The 20,538-nt window shown below is 35.4% G+C and overlaps 1 protein-coding gene and 1 pseudogene across 2 annotated transcripts; both read left to right on the top strand.

Moving 5' to 3' along the window:
• Positions 1 to 757: 757 nt before the first annotated feature.
• Positions 758 to 11,027, top strand: LOC115957717 (pre-mRNA cleavage factor Im 25 kDa subunit 2-like). The gene is made up of 7 exons (XM_031076027.1): positions 758 to 994; positions 3,528 to 3,573; positions 7,926 to 8,019; positions 8,082 to 8,155; positions 9,669 to 9,755; positions 9,851 to 9,961; positions 10,419 to 11,027. Exons 1-7 carry the CDS (start codon positions 867 to 869, stop codon positions 10,488 to 10,490), a joined length of 612 nt encoding a protein of 203 aa, XP_030931887.1. The 5' UTR covers positions 758 to 866; the 3' UTR covers positions 10,491 to 11,027.
• Positions 11,028 to 12,646: 1,619 nt separating this feature from the next.
• Positions 12,647 to 20,036, top strand: LOC115957716 (annotated as a pseudogene). The gene is made up of 11 exons (XR_004084395.1): positions 12,647 to 12,887; positions 13,665 to 14,284; positions 14,593 to 14,661; positions 15,255 to 15,362; positions 15,437 to 15,610; positions 15,780 to 15,893; positions 15,977 to 16,131; positions 16,590 to 16,641; positions 16,723 to 16,791; positions 18,180 to 18,257; positions 18,912 to 20,036. The product of XR_004084395.1 is annotated as an acetyl-coenzyme A carboxylase carboxyl transferase subunit alpha, chloroplastic-like (transcript).
• Positions 20,037 to 20,538: the final 502 nt, after the last annotated feature.

Below are 20,538 nucleotides of genomic sequence, written 5' to 3'. Positions count from 1 at the left end.
AACTTTTACTTTTATTTACAGTACTTTCAGCAAAAAAATTTCAGTTTCAACAAAATAAGCGGGTCTCAAACAGATCTCAATAAGTTCAACCAAATATCCACAATTTTAAATTCAAAACAAGTATAACAACTCTCTTGACTTAAGTCAAAGTACAAATTCTAGCACACAAAAAATCAATTTAAACTTATATGTCCATGTATTATGCAGAATACAATACATTTCACACGGTACATGATTTATGAATATGAAAAATGTGCACCAATAATACAATACTTTTTAAAGTATAGGTCCAACATGGCAGAGGAGCAAATACATATCAAAAAGGGTTTTTGTTTTGGATATTTTCTAAACATATTTTCAAAGATTAACTTATTAAGGCTTCTCTCAAAAAAAAAAAAAAAAAAAACTTATTAAGGCGAAGTCAAAACAAACCTGCCTAACAAAAATCAAACACGCCCAAAATCAAAACAGCCCAAACGGTGTGTTTAGAGCATTTGCAAAACAACTAAAACCTTTTTTTGTGGGTAATAAAAAGTTTCTAAAAATATTTCTTAAATTAATATCTTTAAGACAATTGATTACATTTTCGGATATTTAGGCTTTAATTTAGGATTTTTTTAAAAAAATTTATGAGAAAAAAAGTGATTTTTTTTTTTTTACATGAAAGCAGTATTAAAACTTTATTAAAAATTTAAAATAATCCATTAACAAAATTAAACATGTTGATGCAGAGATTGCCTATATATATAAACAACTCCCGCGGCCCCACCCCTCCGTCACTGCTTGCCCAAGCACAGTCTGTTTTTCTTCGTTTTAATACTCAGCTAGGCTTGTCTTTGGATCAGTTTGGGAAATTCAATCAATCAATGGAGGATATGGTGAGCTCAACTGTGGTGAACACGTACCCACTCTCCAGCTACACCTTCGGTACCAAAGAGCCCAAGATTGAGAAAGACTCCTCCGTCGCCGATCGTCTTGCTCGCATGAAACTCAAGTACTTCCTCTCTCTCTCTCTCTCTCCTAAACCCTAGTCCTCTTTTTTCTTTCAACTTCTAATCTGGTAACCAAACATTAGCTCTCTAAATTACTTAGGTTTTGGAACTAAATCCCATTTCATACCACTAACAAATCTTTGGTTTTTGGTCGCTGAGAAAAGAAATGGTTGCATCAAAATTTATTTTTCTGATTTATTTTTTGTTCTTTTTTTGTGGGGGGAAAAAAAAACCATAGAACACGCTCTTTTATTAGGGCCTCATTAGCATTTTGTAGTTTTGAGTTTCTATTGTATGTGTATGCTGTGCACGAGTGCATTGTACTGTTAGGATGTCAAATTTTCGCTTCGAGATTACATTGTGGAGTGGTACAATACAATGCAAGTCAATTTTGGAAGTGGTTGTTGTTTTCTTGGAAATTTCACACTTACTAGAGACTACTTCTGATCCTGTCAGAGATTGTATTTTTGCTTAGATTTTCTCCCTGCACATTTTCCATGTTTGATTTTGTAATTGGTTAGAATTAGTTAGTTTGTGATATTTTCTTAGGCTTGCTTAGTGATGTAATTTGCACACAGTCAATAGTAACAAGAGTTCTATTTATCACACTTTCTATTTTTTGATAGATCCCATAGTTGTGATGGTTGGACTCAAATTGCACTTGGTGCATTGTCTATCAATAAAATATCATGATGATTAGAGATTAATGACTATTTCTTCCGCAAAATATTCAAGTTTTAGGGTGTATTTTTGTTGTATTTTAAAATTATACACAAATCATAAGTTTCTGGATTATATAGTAAATAAAATTCAATTGGCATGGAATTTTGGAGCGCATGTTAAAATCAAAGAGAACATATAATCTAATGGTGGGGTTTTGAAATATTAATTCGATATAAAGTTGTTAAGTGGGTGGGGGTGGCCATTCATGTAAACCCTCCCCCTAGGAACCAATGCCCTAGATTGCAAAGGGACCACAAAGGCACAGCCACTCCTTAGGTGCATTCAGCCACAGTCTAATAATCCCAACCCCACTAGAGGTCTTATAGCATCAGTTGGTGGGAATCCTAAGTGAACCAACATCATGGCCCATGGATTCAAACTCAGGATGCAAACCCCAACCAAACCGTGTGGTAGTTATGTAGGTTGGGTCATCTACCTATGACATATTAGGTTTGTCATTGGGATCTCCTCTTAAGGCTTCCGCAGTGTCGAATACAGTAATTGAGGAAAAATGGAGAGGAGGTTTGTAGGATAGAACAAGCTTTTTCAAAAGGGGGAGATCACTCTTCTCAAAAATATATTAGCTTTTTCATGCCACCCTTTACCATGCCCATCCACACTGCCAATAGGTTATATAAAAGATTCAAAGAGAATTTCCTTTTTTTTTTTGTTTTGGGGTGGGGGGGGGGGGGGGGGGTTGGGGGGGATGGAGAATGCAACAAATTTCACTTGGTAGTCTAGAGGGTATTATGCTCATCACTGAGTGAAGTTTGAAGATCGACTGTTCATAATTGGAACCCTTGATTTTGTTAGCCTTTCCAAGATTGGGAGCTGGAACTCGGGAATAGTTTCTTTTACTTGTTGCGCTCTCATTTTCCACAATGCTAAGCTTAGGATCAAACTTCATAGAGCTTATATAAGATTGGAAATTTTGACGTATGGTACCTTGCAAGATTGCTCATTTTTCTCTTCCCCCCCCCCCCCCCCTTTAGATGGCAGCCCTAGGGAAAATACCTACAGTGAATAATCTTCAGAATTGTCACGTTTTGATTATTAATTGGACGTGCAAGAATAGCAGAGAGTCAGTGGATCAAAATTTTTTTTTTTTGATAGTGAGAAATTTGTGGTCATTTTTATTTACTCTCTTCAGGGTATCTTGGGTTAAGCTGAAGACAGTGATTTAGATGTGGGAATGTTGGCAATGGAAATTTCATCATTGTAGGAAATAAAAGATTGGGAGTGCTACTCCCTTGTGTGTTGTGGATCATTTGGCCGGAGAGGCAAATAGTAGAACTTTTGATAGTGTTAAACAGTCTAATGATAATAAATATTGAGATCATTGTAAGATTGGAAGAATGTATTTGGCAGCAGCCCCTCCTCTTCTTTTCTAGGTTTTTTAAAATATACCAACTTGATACAGTAATTCTTTGGGAGTAGTTCAATATGCACATTGTGCGGTTGATCTATCTCCCTTTTTGAATAAGAGTTTACTTAATAAAAGGTCATATTTTGATTATTTCTCTGCATTTTGATCAATTTTAGATTCCGCCTATTGAACTGATTCATAAACCTATATATTGAGGATTAGGAGGATCATGCGGACTTGCCTTGTAATATATGTATATCATAGAGCTTACTTTGTGATAAGAGGTTCCCACTTAGGTATATGTTTCTTAATTTTCATAGCTGATTTTAGGGAGAATTGACTGATAATGTAAAGTGATTTTTTGTATAATTGACTGAACCAATCTGATATTCCAACTTGTCTTCATGTTATGATGGGTGGACTGACAAGCTCCTTTTGGTTTACAGCTATTTTAAAGAAGGCATGAGGACTAGTGTTGAAGCAATCCTACTGGTCAGTGTTTGCCACTTCAACCCAAAATAGCCACCTTTTTCTTTTTTGTTTAGATGTTTGAATAATTATTTCTTCTACCTAATTTATACATTTTATTACTGCTCATTTGTGTTGTATGGCTGCTTATGTGTAAAGATAGATAACTTAGGAGTTAGGACTTAGGAGACTCAGGATCAAGTAAGAGAGAACAAACTTAAAGTCAACACCCAGGGTTGGCTGGACCCTGCACCAGAACATTGGAGAAATCTCTAGCAGAAATTTTATTCATCATAAACGTGTGAAGTAAACTGTCTCCATAGGAGTGCAATATTGTGCTGATATAGACTATGGCTTAACCCTAATTCTAGTTGACTTAGGAAACCCTAATTGTAATTGACTTGGGAAATCTCTTTTTTTTGATAGATAAGAGAGTAATATTATTAAAAAAGAAAGAGAAGAAAGAATACAGGGTGTTGACGATAATGAAAAAAGAACAACACAAAAAATAAAGAAACAAAGGAATCAAAAAGCTATGCTAAGAGACAAAAGAAAATTCATTAAGAGAAGAACAGTCCAAGAGACCCCAACACTGAGACCAATCGAAGAGAGTTCGCTGGCACGAATCTATCAACTAAGTGTCCGTTTGAGATCCGTTTATTTTGATAAAACTAAAAACTTTTTGATGAAAGTACTATAGATAAAGGTAAAAGTTAACTGAAATAGTACAGTAAAACCTATGAATAGTACCAAAAAATGCAGTGAGACCCATGAATAGAAGTAAAAATAAGCTAAATAGTCAAATAAGTTGGCAAAAATAATTCATGCCAAACACACCCTAAGCTAGATATTTCTCCGTATCCTCGAAAGAAATCTGATTTCCTTTTGTCCAAATAATCCACATCAAACAACCTGGAACCAAATTCTAAATATCAGAATTATTATTCCCAAGCCATTGTTGCCAACAAAATAATTGAATCACAAAAATAACCTTGACCCTAGGAAATTAAATAAAAATATTAATAACCCAATTAACAAATAATACCTTAAATAAAATACAGTTGACTTCCAAAATGAAATAAAACTAAATTGAAATAAAATTTTCTTCTTGCTTCCTGCATCAATGTGAGATAGTGTAAACACTGCAGATTAGGTATAGGAATCTTAGGCAAGCCTTTGCATATTGCTTCCATAGAACAACAAACTCCCACAGAAGGTTTAATAACATAAACAATCTTTTGGTGGATGGTGAGTTGACATTGGATCCGAATTCTATATCAGCATGCATCTCTCAATTTTACAAACAATTGTACTCTAAAAATGAGGGTCAAAGACCTATGCCAGATGAAGTGGCATTCTCTACAATTTTTGAGGAGGAGGCTACTTGGTTGGATAGACCCTTTGAGGAAGAGGAGGTTTTTGGTGTCATCTAAGGATGTAATGGTGATAAATCTCCAGGACCAGATGGTTTCTCAATGGCTTTTTTTAAGGCTTGTTGGGGCTTTTCAAAACTTGAAATCACGGAGCTTCTTGCAAACTTTAATTTACAAGTTGTCTTTGAGAAAATTTTAATGCAACTTTCCTTGCTCTCATTCCAAAGAAAGTAGATGCTGTTAATGTGAGAGACTTTAGACCTATTAGTCTAGTGGGTGGTATTTATAAAGTCATCTCCAAGGTGCTGGCTAATAGACTAAGAAGGGTGATTACTGGGATTATCTCCGAGTCTCAAAATTCCTTTGTTCTGGATAGGCAAATCCTAGATTCTATCTTGATTGCTAATGAGTGTTTGGATAGTAGACTCAAGGCAGGGATTCCAGGGGTTTTATGTAAGTTAGATGTGGAGAAAGCTTTTGATCATGTCAGTTGGGATTTTCTTATGTATCTGCTGTAGTAGTGTGGATTTTTTGAGAAATGGAGAAAGTGGATTTTGTTTTGTATCTCCACGGCGAGATTTTCAATTCTGATAAATGGCACCCCTAAGGATTTTTTTGGGAGCTCTAGGGGGCTGTGCCAAGGCGATCGTCTCTTCCCGCTCTTATTTGCTATTGTTATGGAGGCATTAAGCCGCTTGTTGGATGGTGTAGTTCTGGCTGGACACATCTCGGGTTTCACTGTTGGTACCAGGACAAATACTCCACTGATGGTGACCCATCTTCTCTTTGCAGATGATATGTTAATATTTTGTGATGCTTCTATAAGTTAGATTGAATATTTGCAGGATATTTTATCCTCTTTTGAAGTGGTGTTAGAGCTGCACATTAACCTGGCTAAGTCAGAATTAGTTCCAGTTGGAGAGGTGTCTTATATGGGGGAGCTTGTGGCATTGCTGGGTTGTAGATAGTCTTCTCTGCCAATGACTTACTTGGGACTTCCTTTGGGTGCTAAATTCAAGGATAGGGCAATTTGGAACTCTATTCTAGAAAAAATGGAGAGAAGGTTATCGAGTTGGAAGCGGTTATATTTATCAAAAGGAGGTAGGATTACTTTAATTAAAAGCACTCTCTTAAGCTTGCCTACTTATTTCCTTTCACTCTTCCCTATTCCAATGGATATTGCTAATCATATTGAGAGACTTCAGAGGAATTTTTTATGGGGTGGGATAGATGAGTCTTGTAAATTCCGTCTTGTTAAGTGGGCCTAGGTTTGTACTCCCTTGCAGTTTGGTGGTTTGGGCATTAGAAATTTGAGAATCTTCAATCAACCTTTGTTGGGGAAATGGTTGTGGAGATATAGAAGAGAGACAACTCACCTCTAGAGGCGGGTCATTGAGACTAAATATGGGAATGATTGGGGTGGTTGGTGTACAAAAGGTGTCTCTACTCCTCATGGTGTTAGTCTTTGCAGAACCATAAGACAAGGCTGGTTAGCCTTGTCAAAATCCATTCAGTTCAAGGTTGGTGTTGGTAATAGAATTAAATTTTGGCATCATGTGTGGTGTGGGGGTTGTACTCTCTGGGAGGCATTTCCGAAACTCTATAACATTAGTTGTAATAAGGAGTCTTCTATTAAGGATGTTATGCACTTTCCTAATCAAAGGTTTCACTGGGATCTTCAATTTTCTAGGGCTCCCCAAGATTGGCAAACAAAACACTTCTACACCTTTCTAGATCTTATCAATTCTATGCCTTTTAATGGTAAAGGTCAGGACAAACTATGTTGGAAACCAGCAAGGAATAAGTATTTTAAAATGAGTGAGTTCTATCTCTCCCTTTCCTCTACTCCTGTAACTTCTTTCCCTTGGAAATTTGTGTGGTGTTCAAAGATCCATCCTAGGGTTGCTTTCTTCTCTTGGACCGCCGCTATAGGTAGGATTTTGACTCTTGAGAACTTATGGTATAAGGGTGTTGCAATTATTGATTGGTTCTATATGTGTAAAAAAGGTGGGGAATCGGTGAATCATCTTCTTCTTCATTGTCCTATTGCCTATGAGTTATAGTCTATGGTGTGGACTCTTTTTGGTCTCCATTGGGTTATGCCACATATTGTTACTGATTTATTTTTGAGTGGGCAAGGTTCATTTGGTGGGCATCGGAGCATTGATTTATGGAGGGCTGTCCCTCATTGTGTCCTATGGTGTATTTGGCGAGAACGGAACTCAAGATGTTTTGAAGGGAAGGAACAGTCTATTTTGGATCTTAAATCTCTCCTTTTTCATACCTTGCTGGAGTGGAGTTCGTCCTTTAATCTTTTTCCTTCTAATTTTTTAGAAATGCTTGATTTTTGTAATTTAAGTGTTTGATGTACTGTTTTTCATGTACACCCCCAGTGTACCTGGCTTTTCTCTTTTAATACAATTCCGTTATTTATCAAAAAAAAAAAAGCCTTAGCATATTGCTTTTTTTTTTTTTTTTTTCTTTCCCCATTTTTTTTTATATATAAGTAATAATTTTAGAAACATAGCATTAGTTTCTATATGAATTAAAGCTTGATGTCCCAGGCTTACAAAAATGCATTATGAATCAACAATTCTCCCCAAAAAAAAAGGTGTAGGCTTCATATTGCAGAACTTGGCATCAGAATTAAAAATATTGCCATTCCAAATTTTATTGTAACTGTGCTTTGGTGATGAGCAATAAGTACAGCTGCATTATAGAGTTCTTTTCTCTATAACCAGTATCCAGAGAATGAAATTAGAATTAGTTGTGTTAGTGGCTGTTGACTCTGTTTGTTTTAGCTTAAAATGCCAGTGTATTTTCATCTCTAGCTTAAGTACAACTTTTTAAGGCTTCACCTTTTCAAGGTCCAGCTGTACTTTCACCTGACTTATTTTTTAAATTAAATAAGCCAGTGATAATAAGTTCATCCAAACACACTCTGATTGTATACACACTTCCATTCTTTAATTTTCCCCTGAATATTTTCCTTTTACTGTGCAGGTGCAAGAACATAAGCATCCTCACATTCTTCTTTTGCAAATTGGAAACACATTCTGCAAACTTCCTGGGGGACGTTTGAAGCCTGGAGAAAATGGTACTATTTATTCAGGAATTCCCCTGCATCTCTCTCTCTGATGTTTCTGCCAATCTTTGCAGAAATTGAAGGCTTGAAGAGGAAACTGACGAGCAAATTGGGCGCCAATCAACCTTCACTTCAGCCTAATTGGCAGGTTTGTAATTTTCCTTGTAATGAAGCATATGTGCCTATATTTTTAGATGCTTTTGTTTTCCCCAACTAAATTTTGGAAGAAGATTAATGCAAACAGAGAGAGCTAAAAATCAGCATTATTTACTTCTTCTCTTTTTTTGGGGGGGGTGGGTTGGGGGGGGGGGGGTTGGTGCAGTCATAAATTACCTGATGATGGATGTCAAAGAATTTCAAGCACTTCTCTTGTAATTTCCTTTCCTGCTTCCCATATTTATAATTTTCTTTTTCCTTTTGCTACCAAAACGTAAGGATAGACAACGTGTGCGTTTGGATAGTGCTGACATGCTTCTGCGTTTTTTTTTTTTTTTGAAGCGCGTTTTAGCGCTGAAACACACTTCCAGTGGGTCCCGTCTACTGTTCACGGTACCCACAAACACGTTTTTTCACCAAAGCTTTCATTAAAAATGGGTCTCACAGTATTATTCACACATTTAAAAATTATTTTGCTACGGTGTTTTTAGTTTTCAACAAAATAAGCGGTATCCAAACGGACCTAATATATCCTTCTTCTTCTTCTGTCCTCCAAACACATTGGTTACTTGTGGCTGACCTTAGCTAATTTGTTGAGAATCCATAGCTGACTCAAACAAAAAAAAAAAAATCGCACTAAGGGTCCGTTTGGTTGGGAGGATGGAAAAGTGAGAGGATAGAAAAAATTTAGTTTTCCCTCTTTTGTATTTGGTTGGAGGGGTGAAAAAATATAGGGATGGAAATTTTTTTTGTTTGGTTGAAATAAAAAATGAGAAGATGAAAAATAAAGTTGATATAAATTTATCATTATGTCCTTACTAAATATATATACAAAAAGTAACACATTTATTGTTAAAAAAAATTTGTATGGACACTTTATTTTTATTTATTTATTTATAAAATAAGCAAATCCTAAAAGAATATTAGAAAAAAAAAAAGAAAAGATAAAAACAAACAAAAAGAACCAACGTGTACTGTGCAAAATTTTATCTACAAAAAAAAAAAAAACAAAACCAAAACCAAACCAACGTCAACGTACTGTGCAAACTAGAAGAAATTTTATCCAGGCAAAAAAAAAAAGAAAAGGAAAGACAAAAAGTTGGCTATTGGATGGAGAAGGGCAACGTGGAGACGTGCTATGTGTAAAGATGAGGATATTTGTGTAATTTACTGCCCACATCATCTTTTCCCCTTAGTTTTCCTCCCAAATTGGGAGGAAAAAATTTTGTGGGCTTGGAGGGAAAATTTTCTACACCATTTTCTTTTTCTCTTGTTTTCTCTCCTGAACCAAACAAGGGAAAATTTCATTTTTCACCCTATTTTCCTCTCCTTCTTTTCCATCCTCCCTGTTTTCATCCCAACCAAACGGGGCCTAAGGCTTTGATGTTGTTGCAAGTTATTTGGCCCTTATTTCTAGGCATCTTACTAGATTGGCAGGAAACATGTTTAGAATTTGTAGTCAAAATACTTTATTGCATTTGAAAGATTGTTGCATTTTGTTGCAGATTGGTGAGTGCGTGGCAATCTGGTGGAGACCAAACTTTGAAACGGTGATGTATCCTTACTGCCCTCCCCACATCACAAAACCCAAGGTACAGCCATTATCTCTTTCAAAACAATGGACATGTTTTTCTAATCAAAGTTGTCTTTTGAGCTGAACTTACCTTTAAAAGTTTTCATGATCCAGGAGTGTAAGAAGCTTTACATTGTTCATTTGTCTGAAAGAGAGTATTTTGCTGTACCGAAAAATCTGAAATTGCTTGCTGTTCCCCTTTTTGAGCTCTATGATAATGTTCAGGTATGGCAACATAAAAGCCTTCTTCCTCCTTATTGCCTTTGTGACAATCGTTCCCCAATAATCAAAATCAAAGGCAAGTGCCATTAGAGGAGGCATTAACATCCTGCAAATGTGTCAAACAGAGAAAGAGATGATGATAATGGTCTCCCTGATGTTACGCCTAGTAATAATGCTTACTCATATGAGGAGAATGCTAGCCATAGTCACAGCTGTACAGCACCTGTATCTTTTTTTCTCAAATAAAGGTGAACCATGTATTACACGTGACCAACCTGGAGCATGTGTAGCATGGAGTTCATAACTGCTAGGTCCTACTTTTAACATATGACCTGCTATATTGGCTGCACCTGCAATTGTAGGACGGTCATTGACTGTGGCTTGCAGTCCACTCTGTTCATAATGCTTTTCAAAATTTATGCTGTCTGAAGCCTGAAGTATTGCTTTTGCCCCATTTCAGAGATATGGACCTGTTATTTCGACAATCCCACAGCAGCTTTCCAGATTCCAGTTCAACATGATCACCACCTGAAAGGCTTATAAAGGAATCCATGCCATCAGAACTAATCATTCTTTAGGAGAACATATATGACATCTACTTACCAAAATTAGGATTCTCCTAATCAGCAAATAGACTTGTTACTCAAGCTAATGTAGCTTAGCTTTATGGTCTACTCCGGTGGTCTTTCATATGAGACTGTAATGTGTACCTCCAATTCGAAGGCCTTTGCATGGTTGAAATTTTGTTTGTTTTGTGCTGACAAAAAGAAGATAGGTCCACTGTTATTTTCATGTTTCAAGAGTATTGTGTGGGGCTATGGAGATTGTAGCTTGTGCTTCTCCAGAAATATTTTTAGGTGGAAACTATAAGAACCAAGCTGATGATACCAACATTGTACTTGTTAACCAAGAAATTATGGCACTTTCTGAAAGCTTGGGAGAGGAAGGGTAAAAAGAGAAGGGGGACTTTCATGATTGATCATGTATGGAAAACTTACACAAAGGTTTGCAGGTCATGTGATGTGCTTTTGCTATTTTTCTTTATTTATTTCTGGCTATGAGTGCTTTAGCTGTTTTCTTTATATTTTTTTCTTCTTGTTTACATGTATTAGGATGGTTTACTTTAAAATCTCTATGTTTAGCTGGGTGAAAAGTGAGAGGATGAAAAATTGGTGGAAGAAAGAGGGAGGTTAAAGGTGCGTTTGGGAAGCGCGTTTGCGTTTCCCAAACGCACGTTTTGCGTTTTCAACCATTTCAGCCTTTTTTTTCTTTTTCTTTTTTTTTTTTCTTTTTTTTTCACGCGTTTTGGCCAATTTTGTTAGTTCAGAACTTTTCAGCAGCAATATTTGACTTTTTTCGTGAACAGTGCATATCGTGCACTGTTCATGGACCCATAAATTACACTTTTCAACAACTTTTTCATTAAAAATGGGTCCCACGATATTATTCACATATTTAAAAATTATTTTGCTACAGTGTTTTTCAGTTTTCAGTTTCAGTTTTCATTTTTCAGCTGTATCCAAACGGACCCTAAATGTGATTTTCTATTGTTTTGTTGAAGCAAATGGGGAGAGGAAAGAAAATGGAGTGTATAAAGTTTTCCACCTGGCCCACTATTTTTTTTTTGGCCCTCCAAATTGGGGAGAAGAGGAGAAAAAATGGCATTGAGAAGAAAAGTATAAAACAGTATTCCCCTTTTTTAACATTTTTCTACTTTTAATAATAAGATAATAATAGCAATTTACTTTTTAGCTTTCAACTCTTTTCATTCTTTATGTCAAACACACATGATAGAAAACAAGTATTTGTTATCCTTCCAACCAAGAAAAGCCTAAAAGTATCCGGGAAAAATGATTTTGGCAAAAGCATTGTACATCATTTCTACGCAGGAACAATATTTTGTCAAATAACTAGGTACCAATATTGTTTTTCAATTTACCAAAAAAGAAAAAATATCGTTTTTCAATCACTAACAATCACCAAAAGCTATTGGTTGGTCAATAGTCACTCACACCAATCTCAATTGTTGGAGTGCAGAAAGCAGAGAATCAGATCTTGATTTAGGAGAAAAGTCTAGAGAGACAAAATATCACACCCGTGGCAAATTGTTAGTCAGTGGTACTGGTGGGTAAAAAAAATGACGTTAAACAAGTAAAAACTTGTTATCTCAAATATCAATAAAAAATGTGAAAGAAACTTGTTGGATATGCAGAAGCATTGGTCTTGATGCAGATGAAAGAATTTAGACCGCTGTCGATTTCCCAATCTGTGCATGGTGCTGCTGGGCCTGGGTGTTGCATTACTGGAATTTCGAAAAAGCCCATCTAGAATTTTTTTTAAGGCTGCGAGGCCTAAGTAAAAGTGAAAGCACAGTTGGCCCACCACTTGCATTGTAGGGCCGAAGATGGTGGACCAGATTGCTGGGTGATCCATCTGGTGGGCTACTCATTATTTGGGGGTTGCATTTATCCTAATGTGATTACATGTCTATCTTCGGGATTAGGTCCATATCATATCATCCCCACTCACCTTCCATGCGCGTGATTGCTGCTATCCAATCATAGTAGGCCACTTGTCCTGAACAGTACAATTCTCAAATCTGCATGAAACACCAAACTCCAGTTTCTAAAAAGAACCCCAAGTTTCACTCCCACCAGCAAAAGTTGGGACAAGGCAAAGGCAAAGTCTATGAGAACAAGTGAATAACAATACAAAACAAACCTTATTATTGAAAAAAAACATGCTGTTGCCACTGTTTTTTTTTTGTTTTCTGAGAACGCTTTTGTGCAGTAAAATGAGCAGAACCATTGGTCCTCAAACATTTTAGTCTTTAGCCATATATAGTATTTGTTAATAGTTTGCATGTGTTTGTGTCTGTGTTTCTGTTGAGTTCTCAGCTTTGCCAGCTCTTGGATGTCCTAATATTGAGGTATCCAATTCTCTCACTCTCCCCTTGCTCTCTCAGACAACACAGCAATTCATATATACAATCTTCTTTTTGTTACGTGTTTCTAAAGAAAAAACAGTTCGCTTCAATTAAGTTGAATAATTGTAATAAAACTTAAATATTTTATATGTTACATTTGAAGCTGTATAATTCTACTTTTTTTACTACATTTTCTCAGCAACCAACCAGATCATCAAACTTTTATAATAATTTTTAAAAAATAATCTAATCTTTCATCATGGTTAGCTTTTTTTTCTTTTCCTCTTGGGAAAATTTACTCTGAGCTTCTTTGGTGATTTATATAGTTTTTGCTATGAGGTTACCATTAATTTTGGGGAGTTGGGAAATTGTTAAATGTTTATCAGTAAAGCAATGCATAACTGTAAGTTTCCAAAGATTATATTGAAATTTGATTGTTTAATAGACTGGGGTGATTATATTTGGAACTAATTTTATGTAACTGTGTTGAAGAGTACTTTTATTAGTTATGCATTCTAAGTATGTTAAGAATTGTGCCATTGGAGCTTATCAAGCTCTAAAATATTAAGGCATCTGATGCTATAGAATACATTTTTATAGATTTTTTTAATCAATTTTTATCTTGATTTTGATGTTCTTTCATAGTAAGAAAGTTATGAATCCAGTGATTGACCTGAGAGGGCTTTATTTATTTATTTATTTTTTCCCAAGTTTCTCAATTTTTGGGGTTAATCAATTGTAATTCAGATAAAAATGCTAATAAAATCATCACTGTTTTAGGTACCATGGAATTGAAAGGAAATGAAAGAATATAGAAGTTTTTCTTGACTTTGTTTTGGATTAGTGGAAAGTGAAGGGAGGGAGGGAAGTGCATACTAATTGCAAGTCTTTCTGAATTATTTTTCAGAAACAAATTTAAGCTTTATAGGGATTTAATTTAAAAAAATGCAGCACAGGTGAAGCATCAGTATATTAACTTTGAATATCTGCACAAAGATTTCAATGTTGAGATGGCGACCTTATCAATAGTAACTGGAAAGTGTGGAAGAGGGAGTGAAGGCGACGACCAGGGCTTCGAGTCCAGGTCTCATCTAGATTTTGGAAAGGACTTTTTTGATAGCTATTTATTTAGAACTTCTTCTAGAGAAGCAAACAGAAATTGGTCAAAGGCTTTTGAAGGTTCCAGCATTAGAAGCAGGAACAGATTTCGCATCAGTGCAAAAGTTAAAAGGGGGAAGAATCATGATTACCCGTGGTCAGATGATATTGATCCAAATTTCACTGGCAGTTACTTAACTTTCCTGTCTCACTTCAAGCCTCTATCCGAGAAACCAAAACCAGTGACTCTTCCTTTTGAGAAGCCACTGGTAGATTTGGAGCAAAAGATTATTGGGGTGAGATTTTCATTTAGCAGCTTCATGTTAATAAGTTTGTGTTTCTAGTAAACAAGTTTAATAAAAATGACATTCATCATTACGGCTAAGAAAAATTTGGTCATTAAGTATTCATGAAGGCCCATTCAGTATGGTTTGTCTTCTAAATGTTCCTGTTAATTAAACCAATATTTTCATTCTTAAGCTACCAACATAGAGGCATAACATCTTACCGTTTACCCTTGACATGTGAGGCCTTCACAAGTCACAAACCTCAAAAATTACGTCCCTTCATATATCTTCTGCTTAACTCAAGATCTTCCTTGCGGGTGCATAGGATGGCTGATGAAACTGGCCTAGATTTTAGTGATCAAATTGGTTCTTTGGAAAGAAAGTACCAGCAGGTGATTTTCAAAAGTGCTTAATTTCTATCATGTCAGAGTTGCATCTTTATCATGTTCATTTTGTGTTGTAACTTGTAACTTCAAAACATTTCATCAATTGCAACTAATTCTAAGATGGCCTTCTAGATCTAAAAGAATTTCTAAAATTAATTGCAGGAGAGAAATGAATGATGATCATTTGCTATGTTTTTAGTCTATGCAAATAATTTCAGTTTCAGCATTACCATTCATATTTTCTTCTGGCACTTGCTCTGAAGATTCTGACTAGTTCTAACAAATTCTACAAGCATCCTTCCTACTTGTCACATTATTATGGAAAAGGAAAGCATACTTGTGAGGCATTAGTTCAATGGTAATAATGTGAGGAAAAGAAAATAAATGTCTGCTCAAAGTGAAGCCTGGATTTCCTTAACGTACAGTTTATTTATTGAAATAATAACAACCAGATGCCTTGGCCAATTGCTAGCTTATTCTGATGGTTTTTTAGTTATTTGTTTGCTTATTCTTGGTAGGCAGCAATCCACATTGTTGTTTTACTTCTTTTTTTAAAATTCCTGTAGCAATCACTCTAATATTTCTCATTTCAAATTCAGGCTCTTTAAGATTTATACACAAATTTGACACCCATGCAACGCTTAACTATTGCTTGACATCCCAACAGACCAACAGTTCTTGATTATATATTTAATATCACAGAGAAGGTAGTTTATCACTTACATATTTCATTTTATCACAACAATAAGAATAATTTCTGACTTAATCCTTTATGATATAGTGGGTGGAACTCCATGGAGATCGTGCAGGCTATGATGACCCCACTATTGTGACTGGTATTGGCAGCATGGATGGTAAGACCTACATGTTTATAGGTCATCAAAAGGGTAGGAACACAAAGGAGAACATTGCACGAAACTTTGCAATGCCAACTCCTCATGGGTACTTTTTTTAAGTTCTTATTCATATTTATTACGGGAGATTTCAATTACACATAACTTCACATATAACAATGGCCTTTGCTTATAAAAAAAAACTGCTGAAATTAATTCTCTTCTTTAAGCATCATCTTCATTTTTTTATAAATAATGGCTGAGTTCAGTAAAACCATTGTCTGCAAACAGTTATTGATGGCTTTGCGTATGATGAAATATGCAGATCATCATGGTTTTCCTATTGTAACATTTGTTGACACTCCAAGGGCCTTCGCTGATCTCAAATCTGGGGAACTTGGTCAAGTGTGTTTTCAACTTCTCTTCTCACTCTGCAAGTTGTACTGTCTGATATACTTCAATAATGAAATTGGTCTGTATTTATGCAGGGTGAATCAATAGCGCATAACTTGAGGACCATGTTTGGCCTGAACGTGCCCATTGTAACAGTTGTAACAGGTGAAGGTGGCTCTGGTGGAGCTCTTGCCATTGCTTGTGCCAATAAATTATTTATGCTAGAGAACTCTGCTTTCTATGTTGCAAGGTGATAAAATTATTTTTTTCTTCTTTCTTTTTAGTATTATCATTAAAAGCTACTGAAAAGAAATTAGACAGCTGTAGACTTTTGTTTGTAAATGGTATTAAATTTTTTATTTCCTCTCTAGTTTCTGAAGTTGATGAAGCAAAAAATAATAATTACGATGATACTCATACTAAAAACACCCATTTTGCTTAAAATTTATTGCTTATGTTCATGTTTATATTGAACCAATTTGAATTTGTTATTCCTCTTTAGTGCTCTACATCTAGCTTACACACACACACACACACACAGATATTGACCACCTTTTCTGAAAGTCATCATCCTTGTTATAGCTCTCATTGGTCTTTTATGCCATGAGTAGAGCATTTCTCTGGTTTGTGTCTCACAGTAATAACTCTATAGCATTTCTCACAGCCTCAGAAGTTCTAATGTTTCTTGTGGCTTGTTTATCTTACCAGTCCTGAGGCATGTGCTGCTATATTGTGGAAATCTTCCCAAGCAGCTCCTAAGGTAGTTGAATAATTTGATGATTGCAGTTAATTGCAATGTGGGCCATTTTAATTGATTATGTTAGTGATAAACTTGTGACAGGCAGCTGAAAGGCTGAAGATAACAGCTCAAGAGCACTACAAGCTTAAAATTGCTGATGGTGTAATTCCTGTTAAGTATTTTAATCCTTAAATATATTTTTCATTGTTATATCTTTGGTTCCTTTGTCTTTGTTAAAAAGAGAAAGAGAAAGAGAGTGGATGGCAATTCTACATTTCTGTTTCTGTACAAATTTATATACAAGTCACAGTGGGTGGTCCTCAAGAAAAATAGATAATCAAGGCTTGAAAATCAAGCAAATTTAATACTAACAGATTCTAGAATATCTCTAGAACATTCCAATAATATTCTGAAAGTCATACAGAAATTTGATATGGGAACAACAGTTGTGAGATTCCACTTTCTTTTTCTGGAAGGCATTCATCTTGGCAACAAAGGTTAAAACTGTGTGTACCTTTTACCAGTGATGTACGGAGTTTTCCTTTCATTTTTAGCAATCAAAATTTCTAGTAATCTCATGTGTCCTTTTGAGTAAAATGGGAAATGGTTTTTGTTTTAACATCGCAGTTTTGTGATGCTTTATGCTTAGTTTGCAACCCACCAAGGTCTTTGAGATGCCCCATATCTTTTGTTAAGGGGTGTAGTTGGGTATACAAATATGAGTGGAGTCCCACATTGAATAATAATGAAAAGAGTGGGTGGTTAATATAAAATAATTGGGCCCAAACTCATAGACTTAAACTTTTGGATTAAATCGTGTCCCTATATATTATATTAACAACTTAATTGGAGTCACCCCAAGGTGTTATCTCCCTAACAGGGGCCTCCAATTGAAAAGACAACATCAAGTGCTTTAGTCTTTAATAATGAATCTCTTTTCTAGTTTTTGGAGCTTAAAGTTCAAGCATTCCGTTCTGCCACTTCTACCCATCTTCAGTTATATCTTGGGTCAAGTGGAAGCAAGACAATGCATAAATTTGGAGCAATCATTTTTTATTGCACTAGCATTTGAGCACAGTTGAATCCCTAGGTAAAACCTTTTCATATGCAAAGATTGGCGTAATAGAATCTCCCAGGTTTCAAGGGTTTGTACTTTGTAGACCTATCATATTGATTGATACTAGTTCCCGTGACTAACTTATGCTTTAAATTATAAAAAACATGTCATGATGGATTGGAGTTCAACGGTACTGTAGGAATGTGAAATTTAATGCTAACTTGCATGATGATTGCCTAAAATGTCAAATATATGATAATCCACAGGCAAGTTTCTGTGTTTACTCAAATCTGCAGATTCTTCATCAGACTCTATGGAATCTTATCACAGTAAAAGCAAAAATAACTAAAAACAAGCTCAAAACTGTTTGACTGAATTTAATAAGTTGTTGTCTGTACTACACAAAAATCAACCAACATTTCATATTCTTTTATTATTGAGCGATGATCAATTCCATTGGTATAGGTTTTCTTATGGTTGATGCTCTTAATATTATTCGCAGGAGCCTCTTGGTGGTGCACATACAGATCCTGTCTGGACTTCCCAACAAATTAAGCTTGCAATCACTGATGCCATGAAGGTAAGTGCTATTAAGATCTACACACGGATTGGAAGAGAAATTTATGTGTTGAAGTACTGTAATATTTTTTTAGTCCCAAACATATTTTACAATTGTTCCATGATCATGATAACCTTTCTTGTATTCGTGTTACTATATATGTTTCTAGGGAGTCATTTCTCTTATTGAATATTCTTTGTTAGATTGCTGATTCTCCCAAAAGCTTAAGCTACTAGGAGATTGTGAATTTATTCATTTAATCTAACATTCTTATTCCAAGAAAATGAAGTTTGAAGAAGTGATGTTTTCCAAGAAAAGTTTTGTTCTCCATTAATTTATTGAGAACTTGTAAAGGCAATCAGTAGTTTCTTCTTCACAGCAGAGAGATAGAGAGTTGTTGCTCCTATTTTTGTACAGCATAATTTCTTTTCTGCCATTAAGTGACTTTCCACTCAAACATAAAGTAGTCTGTTTTGTAAAAGCTGTAGTTAAATTCCATTTATCCAATTTGATAGCTGATCTAATCAGCAATTACAATTGATAAATGGAATTACCCATCTATATTCTTTGTATAAACATACTTGGTTTAGCCACTTTTATTTTTCATCTTTGGTTGTGTTGATTTCCTAGTCATCCACCAAATGATTTCCTAGTTATAATACCAAATGTACAGAGGAATTGGCAAATATGGATAAGAAAGAGTTGCTCAACCACCGCAGGCTCAAAATCCGGTCAATTGGTGGCATCCAAGAAGGCATTGCGGTGGACCCAGAGAAGAAACGTAACATGAAGCCATGACGTGCCAAAGACTGCTGATATGGAATCAGAGCTTGAGAATTTAAAAAAGATTCTTGAAGCAGGACCATCTGATCATACTAACATTGAATTAATTGAGAAACACAAGCAAGATGTAAACCAGGAGATTGACAGAGCATTAATTTCAATGGGCTTGCAAGAGAAGCTTGAATCAATTATGTCAGAGTTATCTAAATCTCCAAATCCAACTGATCAGCCCCTAATTGTAATTTAAAGGAAGATATGTATACTATAATGCCGGAATTTAAACACAAATTGTCACAGCCGGGGGCCTATCTTGGGTTAAAGTACAAGCTTGGCAAGTTAAATTTGGCTAGCAGGCTCATTGAGATTAAAGAGAAAAGTGAGAAACTAAAGGCAGAGATTAATCAGAAAATTCCAGCTGAGATTAAAGAAAAGATGGAACTTCTGAAGAAGGCTCAGGAAAGCTTATCGAAAGGGGATTCCATGAGCAAAGATTTGGTAGAGGAAGCAGAGAGAGCAAAGAAAGAGCTTGAGGAGGTTCTCAAGTCAGCTAACTTGGAAATTGTTGGGGTGACTAAGAGAAAGCTGGCTAGTCCATCCCCGGATTTAAGAAAGAAGATAGTAGATGTGAATAAAGAGATTGAACATGAGATTGAGAGAGTAATAGATGAAGCAGGTCTTAGATACAAACTTAAGCAGTTGAAGACTGAGATAGCAAAAGGATCAAGTTCAAAAGATACAGAAAAATTGCAAGCAGAGATCAAGGAGGGAATTCTTGCTGCATTAGATGTCACAGCACTGAAGGAAAAGGTTGACAAACTCAGTGTGGAATTGTCATCCTCAATAGAAAGAGTTACTGAAGGTCAAATTGGTGCAGAAAATGGCAAATGGTGAAAAAACTTGCTTGTTGCACACAATGATACATCTTCTTGTATTCACAGTATGTACTATTGTCTTCTTTTCTTTTTTGAACATTTTATTGTATTTATATTATTCATTTTCAATATTGTTTATTAACTTCAAGTTAAAAATATATAGTATGGTAAAATTATATTCTTTTGTGCACTTCATTTCATGAATGACTAGGAATAAAGCATTCACCGGTTCTTCATATCCGATTTAAATGAAGAACTTTAATTAAGGACTGTTCAATCACTAAAAGCAGCCAACTTTGTGGGAGAAAAGCATCAGTTAGGTTTCACTTCCAGCACACATGCTTCTTTTGCTTTTGAGACTGTGATTGCATGCCAATTGATATATTCTAAGTGGGATTTCAATCTCTCTCAATATCTCTTAATGAGTCTATAAAATAATGATTCAGATCCTCCATAATTGTCAATCAGATAGAAAATCAAAATGAAGAAATAGAAAAAGAAAAACATGATATGACCTTTAGTGAGTGAGAGAAAGAGAGAGAGGGAGAAAATGAGCACTTGTCATGATCAAATCATCTCTTCCCACCATGAAAAGGAATGTGTCCCTATCATGGCATGATTCAGTTTTTTCCCATTTCTTCCTGTTT

The sequence above is a fragment of the Quercus lobata genome, chromosome 8 (genome assembly GCF_001633185.2).
Source record: "Quercus lobata isolate SW786 chromosome 8, ValleyOak3.0 Primary Assembly, whole genome shotgun sequence".
Taxonomy (NCBI): Eukaryota; Viridiplantae; Streptophyta; class Magnoliopsida; order Fagales; family Fagaceae; genus Quercus; species Quercus lobata.
The sequence above is the reverse complement of the archived record's forward strand: the minus strand, read 5'-3'. Positions and strand labels throughout refer to the sequence as shown.